This window comes from Triticum dicoccoides, chromosome 2A (assembly GCF_002162155.2).
Source record: "Triticum dicoccoides isolate Atlit2015 ecotype Zavitan chromosome 2A, WEW_v2.0, whole genome shotgun sequence".
Classification (NCBI taxonomy): Eukaryota; Viridiplantae; Streptophyta; class Magnoliopsida; order Poales; family Poaceae; genus Triticum; species Triticum dicoccoides.
In genome coordinates, this window is record NC_041382.1 from 751,835,843 (window position 1) to 751,854,174 (window position 18,332).

The window sequence follows — 18,332 nt, forward strand, 5'->3', positions numbered from 1 at the left end:
GGGGGCAGTTGCCGATGAGGCTGACAACCCTCTCGGGCCAATTCGCCCTCTCCACTCTTCCTGTGAGAGGACGACCCTCCAGCGGTAGTGCCGTAATCATCGCCCAATCCTCGAGGGTCACGGTCATCTCCCCGCATGGAAGATGAAAGTTGTGCGTCTCTGGCCGCCACCGGTCGATCAACGCCGTGAGAGCTGAGTGAACGAGCGTCGGCGGCTTACGCTTGAACTGCAGGACGAAACCCAGTAGTCGGGCTCTCCTGAAGAACGACGTGTACCGATCGTCGTACTCCATTTTAACTGTCGTCTTGTGAGCCCTCATCCGCAGTGGCGACAGCATCTGTGAAAATCAATAACCAAAGCATAATTAGCATGGACATAATAGTTAGCAACTTGTTTTCATCAATTCAAAAGATTTGGTTTAAAATGATAATTACCACTCCATTCTCAATGAAACGGGCACGGTGATGCTTGTCGAACCTAGGGTCAAGCATGGTGTACTTTGTGCCGATGTCTTCCGCAAGAGGTGGCCTCCTTAAAGAATTGCATAAACACATCAAAAGATTTTTCAACATGAACTAGAGTTCAACATTAACTACGAAACACATCGATGCATAACAAAAATTGAACCTATGAGTTCAATCTTTAAATAATCATATATCAAGATTATTATGAACTAAATACAATACATATATCAAAGACCTAAATAAAATACTTTTATGAAGATGCAATCACCATGGTTTCAATGCATCATAACACATATTTATCCAACAACATCCAACATGCATAATCTCATTTTTTGTTAAAAAAAATGAACTAGGGTTCATCTTGAAGATTCATATACTACATATAACAAATATATCAAAAAATTCATCTCCAATATTTGCATCATCCAATACTTGCATCATAGCATAGGAACATGCATCATCCATCATATAAAAAAACCATTCAAATCAATTATGAACTAGGGTTCATCTTAACACAACCATAGCATAGGAACATGCATCATCCATCATATAGTTCAAATCTAACACAATATAACATCTAGAATCAACCTAAATCAATCCTAGAGTTAAAAAAAATTCAAATAGGAGTGATTTCAAACGAATAATGCGATGAATCGAAAGGTGTTTGATTAAAACTTGTTGGAGGGATTGAAATAGCTTACTTTTCTTTCTTCGTGGCCATCTCGATCCGCAAAATCCGTCAAGAAACAAGGAAGATCGGAGGGGGGAGTGGAGGGGAAGAGAGAGGGCGGCTTTGAGCAGTTTTGCTCTGTTCTTCGTGGTGGGGGGCGGCTGGGTGGGGGCGGCCGGCCCGCGGTTTATATATGCCCACACCCTACCGCCGGAGTCTTCGGCGGTAGGTTCAGACAACCTACCGCCGGGTCGGGCGGCGGTAGGGCGTGACGGAGGGGGCACGGCGGCCGTTATCGTTGCTGACGTGGAAAAGTTTGCTACCGCCGCAGCTCTCGGCGGTAGGCTATATGATCCTACCGCCGGACCGCCTGGCGGTAGGCAAAAAGGTCAAATCCCGAAATGTTTTCAAACTGGGGTCAGATCTCGATTTTGTTTCACAAAAGGGTCAAAACACGAAATTTTGCCGCCCATTGCACCGGAACGACAGCGAGAGGTGAGCAAACTGACTCTGAATTCTGAAAGCACCCGGTATACTGGAAAACCAACGTCCCCTGCCACCTGTTTTCCTATGGCCCTCCCGTGTATATAACACCTTCGGCTCCCACCCTTCTTCTCATCAACACAAACAAGCATCGATCAGCTTGCAGCTCAGCTCCTTCACCACCACAAAATCAACACTCCACTGCTATCAATCTTCAAGCATCACAGAGTTCAGGCAGACCCGTCAGCGGCATCGTCTCCTCCAACGCGGCGAGAAGAACAGAGTTGCAGAGAGATCATGAATGGCAGGTGCGGTGAAAGCGTCGTGGATGGTGGCGATGAGCGTGGGCGCCGTGGAGGCGCTCAAGGACCAGGCCGGGCTCTGCCGCTGGAACTACGCGCTCAGGTCCATCCATCGTGCAGCCAAGGCCAAAGCCAACGTCCGTGGCGGCATCTCCCAGGGCGCAAAGCAGCTTCCGGCTTCCGCAGCGGTGGCGGAGAAGCGACGAGCGGAGAAGGCCGAGGAGGGGCTGAGGACCGTGATGTACCTCAGCTGCTGGGGTGTTTTCTCCTAGCTCCAGGCTCCAGCCTCTGTTAGAAACCTCTAGCAACAACTTGGCTGGTTAATTCCCTGCCGATTGTAAATACGTATCATGATGATGATGATGATGATAATGATGAAACCTTTCCCCACTTCAAGTTCACATTATCCTGCTTCAGAAAAAGGTTTGAATTGCCTTTCAAACTGATCTGTTTGTTTCAAATTCTTTGGGAAGATTACTGTTTCGAGTTGGGCACAAGCTTTGCCTGTTGCTCTGTTCGATGGGCAGAGCATTGATCCTGGTCCACATTTTTCCGCCAGCTTGTACAAATGATAATCAAAACCTTTTTTTTTTGCGAATTAGTCTCGTAGGTTCAGTGTTATAGACATATGAATATGATAGTACAGTATGCATCTTTCCACTATTCGTGCAACCTCACATGCGTTTCTTTGTTGTGTTCGTCCATCAGACGTACGCGTGACTGTTATCAATCGAGCGCATAAATGAAGCATGTGGCGTTGAAAGGAGTATTTAACAAAAAACTATCACAATTCATGGATCCGTGCTCATAAACTATCACTTTATGAATTTGTGCCAAAAACTACCACTTTTTTTCTAATCCATTGCTAAAAACTATCAAGTATGAAAAATGGTCGATTAAAACTGATTATGACAAGCTAGGCCCACCCGTCCGGGATGAAATAGTCAACACTGTTACTTTGACCGTCAACCTGAGGGGCCCACATGTCAGTTACATCTCCTACAACTCCTACCTCTGAAATTCTCCACCAAGCACAAGCCTGGGCACGGCTGCGGCCATGGCTAGCCAGCATGGCGGGCAGCTTGGCAAGTGGTGCGCCAGCCAGCCAGCCCGGCAGCGCGTAGGCTAGCTCGCGCGGCGGTGGCCATGGCCAGCTCAACCCCTAGGACACTAGAGCCTCGCCGGCGAGCTCCTCTTCCTCTGCCGTCGCGGCAGGAGCTCGAGGGCGAGGCAGGAGCCCACCGCCCGCAGCATGGCCGTACGCCGACGAATCGATCAGCCCCGGCCATCAGCAGGTCAACGCCGCCGCTCTCAAGTTTGTCTCCCGTCGAATCGCACTGATGCCTCATGTCACATCTGCCCTCGCTGCCAGCAGGTCAACGCCGCGGCCTCGCCGGAGTGGGCAGGGGCGTGCGCACACGGGGGACTCGGCCTCACCGGAGCGGGCGGGGGTGCGGGCATGTGAGGCTCGGCCTCGCCAGAGCAGGTAGGAGCACGTGCACAAGGGGCTTCGGCCTTGCCGGAGTGGGCAGGGGCTCGACCTCGCCGGAGCATGCCGGGGAGGCCTCCGGTGCAGAGGATGGCCACCGGAGCTCGCAGGCGGCGCAACCCCTTATCTAAACCCTCCATGGGGAAATTCAGAGGAAGGGGATAGAACTGACATGTGGGCCCCATATGTTAACAGTCAAAGTTAACGGTGCTGACTTTTTCAGTCCTGACGGATGGGCCCAATCTGTTATAAGCGCGTTTAAAATGTACGAATTGGTCGATTTACAGACATGGTAGTTTTTAGTTATAGATTAGCAAAAAAATGGTAGTTTTCAGCACAAATTCGTAAAGTGATAGTTTGTGGGTACGGATCCATGAATTGTGGTAGTTTTTTGTTAAATACTCCGCTGAAAGTGGAAACCGTGTCCTGCTCTGGTTTCCCTCTGCCAGCTCTCATACTCGTACGTGGTCTCACTGTCACCTGTCCACAACATGAGCCTGAGCCCTGATGTGATATGTTTCTCCAGTTAAGTCAGTGCAGAAACTTAAAATATTTGGCTACTGCACTGAAAAAGGTGATTCCTTGCTCAAAAAAACGTTGTACAATATTTTTTTTCAAGAAAACAGTCGATCGATTCATCAACTACTAAGGTAGTAAAAAAACACCAGAAGTAAAATTTATATCCAGTTCTGTAGGCGACCTAGCGAGGACTATAAACACTGAAACAAGCCGAAGGCGCGCTAGCATCATCGCCCTTCCCTCGTCGAAGCAGGGCAACCATTGTTATAGTACATAGTTGGGAAGTCGTCGTGTGCTAAGGCCCTATAAGACCAGTGCATCGGACCAGCAACCACCGCCGGTGAAGAGAAATGTAGATCGGAAAACCCTAGACGGAGTTCACACGAAAGCAAGAGCGAAGAAAAAAAAGTTGTACAATTAACATTTCTTGGCTTTACATGTCACAAGTGGTTATACCTTTATATTAATTTGCAGGGCCATGTATTATATATTTTTGTATATTTTAAGAAATATATATTTTTCTCCATCAGTTGCCAAAGTATAAAACTCAATGTGGGAAATTTATGGTCTCCCAAGTGTCAAACGTCTAGATTTGAATCTTGACACATTTATAGTTGTCTTACCATCAAGTTGACGTGATGATTTTGAATATACCGAATTCATATTATTCCTTAGGGGGAATTTGATTCTCCAACTATCGTCAAATCTTATATTTGGCTCCCAACTCAAAAAGTTCTTTGTCAATCAAGTATCAAAACATTTAGATTTGGTGTTTTGCCATATTGAAAGTGGTTTTGCATACTTGGTAGCATAATCACCACAATGCTTTTTTTTACAAAGCATGGGAAAGATGAGAAAATAGAACAATAAAAATTTCAGACATTTGCTGAACAATAAATGTTTATTTCAGGAATTTGTTTGACTATACAAAAAAACTTGTAAATAAAGAGCTACAGAAAAAATTGGTCAAAATGAACGAAATTGCGAACAACCTTTTATATTTCAAAAATGTAATAAAACTAAGGGAATTTTAAATGTAAAGATTTATAATAGAGGAAATTAAATCTTTTGAATTTTTTCAGATTACATGGTTCCTGAATATTTATAATAATTATCCAATTTCAAAATTCAGGAAATCTGACATGATTTTTTTTCCTAAAAGGTATTTTTTTTACCCATTTTATTCATGTTCTCTTCCAATTTTATTTGCACACTTAACTACGACATGTGCAAAACCACCTCTATGGCAACTACAAAACTGATTTTTATGAAGCAGTAACTTGGACAATTCTAACGTTTTAGCATAGAACTGTCGGTATTTCCATGGATGCTATTTCTAGTCTAGACAACTAATGTTCGTGCTCGCAAGTCGCAATAAAATTTGATTCTGCTTGCTGGATGTTGGCACACATTATCTATCAGTCATTGATCTTACCTCTGGCGGCTTGTTCCTATCCCAGACTGTACCAACACTCTACACTCTACACTCTACACTCGACACTCTTCGGTCATCACCTACACTTGTTCTTATTCCGTACTCTACACTCTACACTCGACAACTAGCTACTCTACTACTCTTCGGTCATCACCTACTTGAGAGTTTCAGACCACCAACACAGAGAGATCATGGCGGGTGGGGCGAAGGCGTCTTGGATGGTGGCGATGAGCGTGGGCGCGGTGGAGGCGCTCAAGGACCAAGCTGGGCTCTGCCGCTGGAACTACGCCCTCAAATCCATACATCGGGCAGCCAAGGCCAGCGCCAACGTCCGCGGCGGCGTCTCGCAGGGCGCCAGGCAGCTTCCGACCTCTGCTGCGGCGGTGGCCGAGAGGCAGCGAGCGGAGAAGGCCGAGGAAGGGCTGAGGACGGTGATGTACCTCAGCTGTTGGGGTCCAAATGGCCGCATGCATCTTTCTAATGCAGAGGCCGGGGAATTCCCCCTTTTCAAAAAAAAAAAAGCTGTTGGGGTCCAAATTAGCAGCTGCAACTTGGTGCTAGCTAGGCGTGTGTGTGTTTGCTGCAACAACCATGGCCTGAGACCACGATTTAAAAAGTTGGTACTAGCTGGCTTCCCGTGGAATCCCCCATTGTAAAAACCACGATGATGATGATGACAAATTACTGTTACTTCAGTTCATATTGCTCCCCTTGTCTGTTTGTTTTTTTGTTATCTCGATGAGGAATATGCATTGATGCTTTAATTTGGTTTCAGTTTACAGCTATTCCGCTATCTCTGAACCCGGCCTTTTGGTCCTATGGCATTACAACATACAAGAGCGACGAGTTCGTAGCAAACCTGCTGAATTTCTGCAGTCTGCAGCACACATGAAGGTGTCATCTGCAGGTGTTGGAGTGACACACATGGTAAATTCCCATATCTGTACTGAAGGTCTCATCAAGCAATCCATTTACATTCAGTTTTGCTCGTTGAATTCACATTAAATAGTAGGAATAGTAGTTAACTAATCCTTACTATCTGCTGGTTTTCTGATGAGAGCTATAGCAAGAGCCAAGAGCCAACAAGGCAGGTCACCCGTTTTTCTTTCTAAATTTCCTAGGGTCATGCAAGCAAACTAATTGGTTTTTCAACAAGAGGAATCCCCAGACGTTTCGAGTACCACAAGTTTTTCTTTTGAACCAGGTTAACCCCTCTCAATTAATAGCAGTACCATGAGTTTCTTGGAAATAATCAAGATGTAGTTATATCATTATTAATAATCAAGATGTTTTGCCTGAGGCGCACACATGGATGACTCCTCCATCCGACGTTGACACGAAGCGCACACGGCCTTGTCTGGTCGTAACGGACAAAACCATGACCCACTGTGCGGGAACGAGAGCGAGAGTTGCGGCGCAAGCAAGCAAAAGTGAGCTCAGCCGTCTGTTTTGCTCCGGCCCTCCCGTATATAACCGCGTCTCACTCCCAATCTTCTTCCCATCAACACAAAACAAGCATCAATTCAGTGAGACAGTTCAAGAAAATCAGCTCTGTTCTTTCAGTACCGCAACTTCGCAAGTCCACTACCACAAGGATCACAATTCGGTATCCTCAAGAGCAGAGCAGCAAGAACAACGAGGAAGAGAGATGGCTGCGCCGGCGAAGGCGTCGTGGATGGTGGTCATGAGGGTGGGCGCGGTGGAGGCGCTCAAGGACCAAGCTGGGCTCTGCCGATGATAATGATGAAAATTCGGCTATGAGTTTATATCACCCTCCTTGTCCATGTGCTTCCATGGCTATTTTTTGGGAGGCCGAAGGTTGATGTTTTTCAAGAGAGGAACTCTGCAAAACGAGGCATACAGAAAAGAGAAAACAGCCAAACTCTGAAGAGAGGAAAGAACAGGGGAGTTGGATCTCAGCGATACACCCGGCTGCCCTCCAAGATTTTACATCTTCTTTCATCAAATTCGAACACCTCCAGGTCGCTGCAAGCGGTGGCCGTTAGAGATTATAGCTTTGTGTACTTTGATGGAGACATGGAGTCGACCTGCTGGATGTGCTTCTGATTTTTGTTAGTAATCATTGATAAAAGTTTTTATTGCTTGCAAAGTTTCATCATGGCATGACATTTTTAGAAGACGTGAAAAAAAATGCTCCAAAATTCTTTTGAAAACATTTTTGAAGCATCCATTTTATTTGTCAAAACTGCCATTACTGGGAGCAGTCCCACTGCAGCGGGACGATAAGGGCATGTACAATGGTTGATAAGATAGTCTTATCTTAAGTTTTGCATGTAATTTAGAGATGACAAAGAAAAATGTCTACACTGGGTCATCTCTTAGCCTTATCTTCAATAACTAGCAATTCCTAAAAAAGTGGTGAGACATATTGTGCTAAGAGATCATCTCTTGTCTTATCTTAAATAAGAGAAGACAAGCCTTCTCTTATGAGTTCTCTCTCCTCCACCTTATCATCTTCAGGATCACCAAGATTGAAGGTGACATGCATACCCTCCTGAAAATCATACGCCTTGCACAATGCTTGTTGGGAAACGTAGCATGCAATTTCAAAAATTTCTACACACACGCAATGATCTATCCATGGAGATGCATAGCAACAAGGGGGAGAGTGTGTCTACGTACCCTCGTAGACCGTAAGCGGAAGCGTTTCACGACGCGGTTGATGTAGTTGAACTTCTTCGCGCTCCAACCGATCAAGTACCGAACGCACGGCACCTCCGTGTTCTGCACACGTTTAGCTCGGTAACGTCCCTCGCCTTTTTGATCCAGCAAGACGTCGAGGTAGTAGATGAGTTCCGTCAAACACGATGGTGATGGTGAAGTGATCATCGCAGGGCTTCGCCTAAGCACCACGAAGATATGACCGAGCGTGTAAACTGTGAAGTGGGGCGCCACACACGGCTAAGCAATTGTCTGGGGTGTGCTAGGCGCCCCCTTCCTCATATATATAGGTGGGAGGGAGGGAGGAGCAGCCATAGGAGGCGCCTAAGTAGGAGGAATCCTACTTGGAGTCCCTCCCAAGCCGCGCGCCTCCCTGCCATATATAACCGAGGGGGGAGGAAATAGGAATCCTAATCCACACTTTCCTTGCCCTCCCCTCTTTCCTTTTCCTCCTCATAAGGCTGGCCTCTATAGGGGCGCACCAGGGCTGGTGTGTTCCCTCACTTGGGTCATAAGGCCCATATCTTTGCCGGGGGTGCCCGAAACTCCTTTCCGGTGACCCGATAAGTACCCAGTACCCTCCGGAACACTTTCGGTGTCCGAATACCCATCGTCCTATGTATCAATCTTTACCTCTCGACCATTTTGAGACTCCTCTTCATGTCCATGATCTCATCCGGGACTCCGAACAACATTCGGTCACCAAATCACATAATGCATATAATACTATAGTCAACGAACGTTAAGTGTGCGGACCCTATGGGTTCGACAACTATGTAGACATGACCGAGACACCTCTCCATGTTGGGGAACGTAGCAATTTCAAAAAAATTCCTACGCACACACAAGATCATGATGATGCATAGCAACGAGAGGGGAGAGTATGTCTACGTACCCTCGTAGACCGAAAGCGGAAGCGTTATCAACGCGGTTGATGTAGTCGTACACGTTCACGATCCGTCCCGATCAAGTACCGAACGTACACATCTCCGCGTTCAGCACACGTTCAGCTCGATGACGTCCTCGCCTTCTTGATCCAGCAAGAGGGGCGAAGTAGTAGATGAGTTCCGGCACCACGACGGCGTGGTGACGGTGTTGGTGAAGAACAATCTCCGCAGGGCTTCGCCTAAGCACTATAAAAACTATTACGGAGGATAAACTAGAGGGGACGAGGTTGCCGGCACATGGCTTGGTGTTTCTTGATGTGTCTTGGGTGCTAGCTCTACCCCTCTATTTATATGTTGAGCCTTGGGGTCAAAACTTGGAGTAAAAGCCTCCACAAAGTCGGTTTCACCTGAAAGGCAAGAGTCCTTCTCGGAATCCAGGGCCAGACGCCAGGGTTCCCGGCGTCTGGACCCAGACGCCTGGGGCCCTGGCGTCTGCCCCTGGACTCTGCAAAACTTTCTTTTGCGCTTTCCAAAAACCTTGTGGGCTTTCCCCTTTGGCCCAAATAAAGTGTTCTCGTACCCAAACATTTCGGGAAACATCCGGAACCCCTTCCAGTGAATTCGGGAACCCTTTGGGTGACCAAACACTATTATCCCATAAATCAAGCTTTATCTTCGGACCATTCCGAATTTCCTCGTCATGTCCGTGATCTTATCCGGAACTTCGAACAACATTCGGTTACCAACATACATAACTCATAAATACTATATCGTCAACGAACGTTAAGCGTGCGGATCCTACGGGTTCGAGAACTATGTAGACATGACCGAGACACTTCTCTGGTCAATAACCAATAGCAGAACATGGATGCCCATATTGGCTCCTACATATTCTACGAAGATCTTTATCGGTCAAACCGCATAACAACATACGTTGTTTCCTTTGTCATCGGTATGTTACTTGCCCGAGATTCAATCGTCGGTATCTCAATACCTAGTTCAATCTCGTTACCGGCAAGTGTCTTTACTCGTTCCGTAATGCATCATCCCGCAACTAACTTATTAGTTACATTGCTTGCAAGGGTTATAGTGATGTGCATTACCGAGAGGGCACAGAGATACCTCTCCGATAATCGGAGTGACAAATCCTAATATCGATCTACGCCAACTCAACAAGTACCATCGGAGACACCTGTAGAGCACCTTTATAATCACCCAGTTACGTTGTGACGTTTGGTAGCACACAAAGTGTTCCTCCGGTAATCGGGAGTTGCATAATCTCATAGTCATAGGAACATGTATAAGTCATGAAGAAAGCAATAGCAGTAAACTAAAACGATCAAGTGCTAAGCTAACGGAATGGGTCAAGTCAATCACATCATTCTCCTAATGATGTGATCCCGTTTATCAAATGACAACTCATGTCTATGATTTAGGAAACATAACCATCTTTGATCAACGAGCTAGTCAAATAGAGGCATACTAGTGACACTCTGTTTGTCTATGTATTCACACATGTATTATGTTTTCGGTTAATACAATTCTAGCATGAATAATAAACATTTATAATGAAATAAGGAAATAAATAATAACTTTATTATTGCCTCTAGGGCATATTTCCTTCAGTTTCCCACTTGCACTAGAGTCAATAATCTAGTTCACATCTTTATGTGATCAGTTCACATCTCCATGTGACTAATACCCAAAAGGTTTTACTAGAGTCAATAATCTAGTTCACATCTCTATGTGATTAACACCCAAAGAGTGATCATGTTTTGCTTGTGAGAGAAGTTTAGTCTACAGGTCTGCAACATTTAGATCCGTGTGTATTTCGCAAATTTCTATGTCTACAATACTCTGCATGAAGCTACTCTATCTTATTGCTCCCACTTTCAATATGTATCTAGATCGAGACTTAGAGTCATCTAGATCGACGTAAAAAGCTTGCATCGACATAACTCTTTATGACGAACTCTTTTATCACCTCCATAACCGAGAAATATTTCCTTAGTCCTTTAAGGATAATTTTGACCGCTGTCCAGTGATCTACTCCTAAATCACTATTGTACTCTCTTGCCAGAAAAATGCTAAGACCAGTTATCTCTTTTAACACTAAGCATCGGGCAGCCAAGGCCAGCGCCAACGTCCGTGGCGCCGTCTCGCAGGGAGCCAGGCAGCTTCTGGCCTCTGCGGCGGCGGTGGCCGAGAAGCAGCGAGCGGAGAAGGCCGAGGAAGGGCTGAGGACGGTGATGTACCTCAGCTGTTGGGGTCCAAATTAGCAGCTGCAACTTAGTGCTAGCTAGGCGTGTGTGTGTTTGCTGCAACAACCATGGCCTGAAACCACGATGTAAAAACTCGGTATTAGCTGGCTTCCTGTGGAACCCCCCGTCGTAAAAACCACAATGATGATGACAAATTTCTGTTACTTCAGTTATCTGTTTGCCTTTTTGTTATCTTGATGAGAAATACGAATTGATGCTTTACTTTAGTTTTGGCTATTCCCTTGTCTTTGAACCCGGCCTTTTGGTCGTATGTCATTACAACTCACAAGGACTTCATTTTTGCCGATCTACTGAGCGACTGAGTTCATGGCAAACATGCTGTATTTCTTCAGTCTGCAGCACACATAAAGGTGTCATCTGCAGGTGTCGAAGTGACACACATGATAAATTCCCAATACTGAAGGTGTCATCAAGCAATCCGTTTTGTTTCAGTTTTGCTCGTTGACCTGCCTCCAGTTACTTGGTTCGTCCACATTAAATACTAGTTAACTGATCCTTACCATCGGGAGGGTTTCTGATCAGAGCTATAGGAAGAGCCAAAAAGGCAGGTCACGTGTTTTTCTTTCTAACTTTCCTAGGGTCATGCAGGCAGATGAATTGGCTTTTGAACAAGAGGAGTTCCCATACGTTTTGAGTGCCACGAGTTTTTCTTTTGAACCATGTTAACCTCTTCCCATTAATACAACAATGTTGGTATCAGCATAGTATCAATACCACGAGTTTCTCGGAAGTAACCAACATGTATTTATATTATTAGTAATAAACAATAATCAAGATGTTTGCCTGAGGCGCACACATGGATGACTCCGGTGTCTCCTCCATCTGACGTTCACACGAAGCTCACACGGCCCCTGGTATGGTGGAAACCATGTCTTCCTGCGTGCGCGTCACCCCTATCTAATCTTATCTCTCTGCCTTGTCTGGTCGTAACGGACAAAACCAAGGCCCAATGTGCCGGAACGAGAGCGACGGCTGCGGCGCAAGCAAGCAAAAGTGCTCGCCTGGGAGCCGGAGCACCCGGTATCTAGAAAACCAGGGCCCGCGGCAGCCTGTTTAGCTCAGGCTCTCTTGTATATAATCACGGACCACTACCACTCTTCCTCCCATCAGCACGGACAAGCATCCGCTTCAGTGAGACAGTTCAAGAAATCAACTCCTTCTTTCAGTACCACAACTTCGCAAGTCCATTATCACTATACACATGATAAATTCTAACACCTCCGGGTCACTGCAAGCGGTGGCTGTTAGAGATTATAGCTTTGTGTACTTTGATGGAGTCGACCTGCTGGATGTGCTTCTGATTTTTGTTAGTAAACATTGACAAAAGTTTTGATTGCTTGCGAAGTTTCATCATGACATGACATTGTTGGAAGACGTGGAAAAAAACAAAATCAATGCTCGAAAATTCTTTTGAAAATAACCTTCTCGAAGCATCAATTTTATTTGTCAAAACTGCCACTACTGGGAGCAGTCCCTCTGCACCAGGACGATAATGAGAGGTGCGGTGTACACAAGTGAAAGACCCCGAAAGCACTGGGGGATACTGGAAAAGGAGAAACAACGTCCGTCTCCCACTCTTCCTTTCATCAACACAACCAGTCAATTCTTCACTTACTCAACAAATTCTTTTTTTTAGGGACACTTACTTAACGGATTCTACCCTCCACAGTAGAGAAGCAGCTTCGGCGGCCGCCGCCACAGTAGAGAAGCGGCCGTCCTAATGGTGATGTAAACGGTCTTATATTAGTTTACACAGGAAGTGCTAGTTAGCAAGAGGTGTTTTTGCAGTTCTGCTAGCTCCAGCCTCAAGCAACAACCATGCCGTGTGACTGTTTAATTCCCTCCCGATTGTAAATATGTCTCACCATGATGATAATGATGAAATCTTACCCCACTTTGAGTTCACATTACCTGATTCAAAAAATAAGGTTTGCATTGCCCTTCAAACAGCTCTTTTGCTTAGTATTCTTTTGGAAGATTATTGCTTGGAGTTGGTCACAAGCTTTGCCTGTTGCTCTGTTCTGTTCGCTACTTCGACAGGCAGAGCAAAAGCAGAGACCCGAAAAATTGATCCTGATCCATAAGTTTCCTGCCAGCCTACAAATGATAATAAAAACTGTAAATCATCAGAGGAAAACTAAAATAAAATAAAGCGGAACATAATGAATCATGGTAGGCAAGAAAAATGAGCAAAATCGGTGCCCCTTGTTCTCCTCTTTACATGTCAGATGTGGTTAGTGCCTTTTTTAATTGGCAGGGCCATGTATCTTTTTTTTGTATATTTTAAGAACTATATATTTTGCTACATCAATTGTCAAAGTATAAAACTACAATGTTGGAAATTTCTGGTCTCCAAGTGTCAAATTGTCTATTTGTATCTAGACACATTTATAGTTGTCTTACCATCATGTTGGCCCGACGATTTTGCATACACAAAATTCATATTATTCCTTATGGGGAAATATGGTTCTTCAACCTTTATCAACCCTTAAATTTGGCTCCGCGTCTCCAATGAAAAAATTATTTGTCCATAAAGTGTCGAAACCTCTAGATTTTGTATTATGACCCCATTGAAAGTGATTTTGCAAACATCATAGCATACTCACCACAATGCTTTTTTGACAAAGCATGTGAAAGATGGGAAAATAGAAGAATAAAAACTTTAGACATTTGCTGAACAATATATGTTTTTTTATGATTTTTTTTCTATAAAATACTTGGAAATGAAGAGCAGTGGAAAGAAATGGTCGAAAGGAATAAATTTGCGGACAACCTTTTATACTTCAAAATGTATTGAAACTAAGAAATATTTAAATTTGAAGAAATAAATTCAGAAAATTAAATCTTTTGAATTTTATCAGATTACATGATTTCCTGAATATTTATGATAACTACCCAATTCCAAATTCTAACATTTTACCCGATTTTTTATGTTTTCTAAAATGTATTTTCTTTTACCCATTTTATTCATGTTCTCTTCCAATTTTACTTGCACACTTAGTTACTACGTGTGCAAAACCACCTCTATGGCTACTACAAAATTGCTTTATATGAAGCAGTAACTTCGACAATTCTCACATTTTTTAGCCTACGAACAATAGTTCTACAGTATTTTCATGGATTCTATTTCTAAGACAACTAATATTAGTACTCGCAAGTCGCAATAACATTTGAATATCTACACACATTACCTATCCGTCATTCATATCTTATCTCTGTCGGCTTGTGCCAATCCCAGACTCTCTCGCAATGGCCAAAACCACCGCTTCCACAGGGAATAAACAAAACGGCACGACAGCGATAGTTGCGGCGTGAAGAAGCAGAGTAGTAGCAGAGTGATGACTCCGGAGGCACCCGGGTTCGTTGAAAAACCAACGTCCGCGTCCACTGTTTTGCTCCGGACCTCCCAGCCCTCCTCGTGTATATAATCTCATCCCAGCCCCGCTCTCCCTCTCATCAACACAAGCATCAATCAGCCTTCATCTCAGTTCATTCACAATCACAAAGTCCACACTCTACACTCGACAACTACTCTTCAGTCATCACCTACTTCGGAGTTTCAGACCAGCAGCACAGAGAGAGATCATGGCGGGCGCAGCTAAGGCGTCTTGGATGGTGGCGATGAGCGTGGGCGCGGTGGAGGCGCTCAAGGACCAGGTCGGCCTCTGCCGCTGGAACTACGCCCTCAAATCCATCCATCGGGCAGCCAAGGCCAGGGCTAACGTCCGCGGGGGCGTCCCGCAGGGCGCCAAGCAGCTTCCAGCCTCTGCTGCGGCGGTGGCGGAGAGGCGGCAAGGGGAGAAGGCCGAGGAAGGGCTGAGGACGGTGATGTACCTCAGCTGCTGGGGTCCCAATTAGAAGCTGACTACTTGGTAGTACTAGCTAGGCGTTTCTGTGTTTGGTACTATGGCCTGAAACCACGATGCAGAAACTTGGTACTAGCTGGCTTCCCTTGTAAAAACTAGGATGATGATGATGACAAATTTCTGTTACTTCAGTTCATATTGCTCCTCTTGTCTGTTTGTTTTTTAGTTCCCTCGATGAGGAATATGCATTGTTTGCTTTAATTTGGTTTCACCTTAGTTATCTCTGAACCCGGCCTTTGATCGTATGGCATTACAACTTACAAGTACTTCATGTTCCTACTTCCTAGCAAACATGCTGAATTTCTTCAGTCTGCAGCACACATGAAGGTGTTATCTGCAGGTGTTGAAGTGGCACATGATAAATCCCCATATCTATATTGAAGGTGTCATCAAGCAATCCATTTAGTTTCTGTTTTGTTCATTGATCTGCCTCCAGTTGCTTGGTTCGTCCACAATAAATAGTTAGCTGATCCTTACCATCTGCAGGCTTTCTGATCAGAGCTAGAGGAAGAGCCAAAAAGGCTGGTCACACGTTTTTCTTTCTAAGTTTCCTAGGGTGATGCAAGCAAATGAACTGGCTTTTCAACAAGAGGAATCCCCACACGTTTCTTTTGAACCATGCTAACCCGTTTCCGTAATAACAGGTCGATAATACAGAAAAACAAGGGGGGATCAGCGCAGCAAGAAGAACAAGGACAAGGAGGGATGGCTGCCCCGGCGAAGGCGTCGTGGCTGGTGGCCATGAGCGTGGGCGCTGTGGAGGCCCTCAAGGACCAGGCGGGGCTTTGCCGCTGGAACTATGCGCTCAGCCAAGGCCAGGGCCAACGTCCGCGGCGGCGTCTCGCAGGGCCCCAAGCAGCTTGCGGCCTCTGCTGCGGCGGTGGCCGAGAGGCGACGGGCAGAGAAGGCCGAGGAGGGGCTGAGGACCATGATGTACCTCAGCTGTTGGGGCCCAAATTAGGAGTACTAGTAGCTTAGTGGTGTTGTGTTCGTCGCAGCTTGTGCTTAGGCGACAACCCCATGATCGATGTAAATACAACACCATGATGATGATGAAAATCTCGGCTATGATGATGTTGAAAATCTCGGCTATGAGTTTATATCACCCTCCTTGTCCATGTGCTTCCATGGCTATTTTCTTGAAGGCCAAAGGTTGATGTTTGTCAAGAGAGGAAGAATGTTCACAGTTACACGGGGAAAGCAACTCAACAAAACGAGGCATGCAGAAAACAGAGGAACTTCAGCTGCCCTCCAAAATTTCGCATCTTCTTTGATGGAATTCGAACACCTCCAGTTCGCTGCAACCGGTGGCCGTTAGAGATTATATATTTGTGTACTTTGACGGAGTCGACCTGCTGGATGTGCTTATTGTGGCTCGAGTCGACAGACGAGATGGTGGCGAACATGTTCTGAATTTCGTTGCTCTGCGGTCTTCTCAAGGGGCATGAGATCTAATTAAAGTGAGCCTGATCAGAGTGATTACGTTAATAAGACAGTATTAATAAGTTAACTAAACGTGTTTTTTTCTCTGATCAGAGTGGGACACACACGGTCCTCTTTCCAGTTGCAGGCAAGCCGTGTAGAATATGCGTACGATGCTCATATTCAGAATTTGAAATCTTAAGGGTACCCTGTTCGCTGCAACGGTGACTATTAGAGATTATGGTGTCGTGTTCCTGTCCAATTAGGCATTCAAATTGAAACCTTGAGGGTACCCTCCGACCCTCTTTAGTTCAACTAAATGAACTAAATTTTCAGAATTCACTTCATTTTTGAAACATTAAGTTCATTTGGTTGAACTAAGTAGGGTCGGAGGGGACCCGCAACAAATTCTTCTCTAATTGTTTTAATGGGGAACACCATGTATATGTTTTTCATTAGTTGCAAGTACTTTGCGCGAATCGACCTGGCTCACAACAAGTGGAGGGTTCAAGGGATATGGATGACACTGAGGCTAGTCGCCACTAAGGCAGAGTCATTCTTTCTCTAAGAATGTGATTTTTTATTGGAGCGAGCGTGGTGACATAGTGAAGGACATCGCAACCCCTTTTCAGTTTCTATACTGAATGACCGTCTATTTCCATAGAAGCAAAATAAAATTTAACTTTCTAACGAGGAGTACTTACGAGCACACACACAAGTTCCTTTCAAGCCATTAAGCAGATCGATAATATCATAATTATTAATGTTGACATAAACAATTGTGCTGCAGAAATCTACTGAGATATTTGTTAGGTGTCTCTCTGGCTAATAATAAAGGACGGAAGTTTTCATAGTTCTTCATAAGTCATCCTTTTATATCCGTTGATTTTGTGTTATCCATAAAGATTGACGGTTGAGATTTAAAGTAAATATCTTTTCTTGGTGTTGGTGGACTCTTACTTGATCGGATCGTTTCTTTGTATATTATATTATGTGGCCCATGTACCACCCGTCAAAAAAAAAAACGTCGCATGTGTCCTGGCTCGAACGGGTATAGGGGTCCACCTATACTAATCAATAAACCGTACCTCAAGCAAACATTAGTGTAGTAGACAGTTGGAAAGTCGTCGTGCTAAGACCTCATATGACCAGCGCACCAGAGCAGCCGATGAAGAGAAGTGTAGATCGAAAGGATCCAACCTGCAGACACAGAGACGTAGACGAACAAAGATAGGATCCAGGCGGATCCATCGAAGACAAACGCTGACCAGATCCCATGAGATCCGCTGGAAACACACGTCCACACGCCCTCCGACGATGCTTGAAGCATCAACGGGATGTGGGCTAGATGGGGAGAACCTTATTCCATCTACAAGAAGCCGCTGCCGCCCCATCTTCTTGAGCATGACACAAACCCTAACAAAACTTCGAAAAGCATGAAAAAATGAAGCCCGTATGCACCGTGCCTCCAAGGACCATAGTAGACGAGGCGACCGACCGCAGCGCCAGCGAGAGGCAGGGAAACCCTAGATGGGAGTTCGCACGAGAGCAGGAGCGAAGAAAAAAGTTGTACAATTAACATTTCTTGACTTTACATGACGCCGGTGGTTAGACCTTTTTATTAATTTGCATGGGCATGTATTGTATATTTTTTTGTATATTTAAATAAATATATATTTTGCTCCATCAGTTGTCAAAGTATAAAACTACAATGTGAGAAATTTTTGGTCTCCCAAGTGTCAAACGTCTAGATTTGCATCTCCACACATTTATAGTTGTCTTACCATCAAGTTGATGCGATGATTTTGAATATACTGAATTCATATTATTC

At 45.0% G+C, this 18,332-nt stretch overlaps 3 protein-coding genes and 1 pseudogene across 3 annotated transcripts; all 4 read left to right on the top strand.

The window, feature by feature from the left end:
• Positions 1–1,768: 1,768 nt before the first annotated feature.
• On the top strand, positions 1,769–2,472 carry LOC119352261. The gene has a single exon (XM_037618953.1). It carries the CDS (start codon positions 1,919–1,921, stop codon positions 2,189–2,191), a length of 273 nt encoding a protein of 90 aa, XP_037474850.1. The 5' UTR covers positions 1,769–1,918; the 3' UTR covers positions 2,192–2,472.
• Positions 2,473–5,462: 2,990 nt separating this feature from the next.
• On the top strand, positions 5,463–6,051 carry LOC119352263. Its single transcript, XM_037618954.1, has one exon. The coding sequence runs from the start codon at positions 5,554–5,556 to the stop codon at positions 6,016–6,018; it is 465 nt and encodes a 154-aa protein (XP_037474851.1). The 5' UTR covers positions 5,463–5,553; the 3' UTR covers positions 6,019–6,051.
• An 8,533-nt stretch (positions 6,052–14,584) lies between these two features.
• Positions 14,585–15,215, top strand: LOC119356949. The gene has a single exon (XM_037623934.1). The coding sequence runs from the start codon at positions 14,799–14,801 to the stop codon at positions 15,069–15,071; it is 273 nt and encodes a 90-aa protein (XP_037479831.1). The 5' UTR covers positions 14,585–14,798; the 3' UTR covers positions 15,072–15,215.
• Positions 15,216–15,399: 184 nt separating this feature from the next.
• On the top strand, positions 15,400–16,184 carry LOC119356948 (annotated as a pseudogene).
• Positions 16,185–18,332: the final 2,148 nt, after the last annotated feature.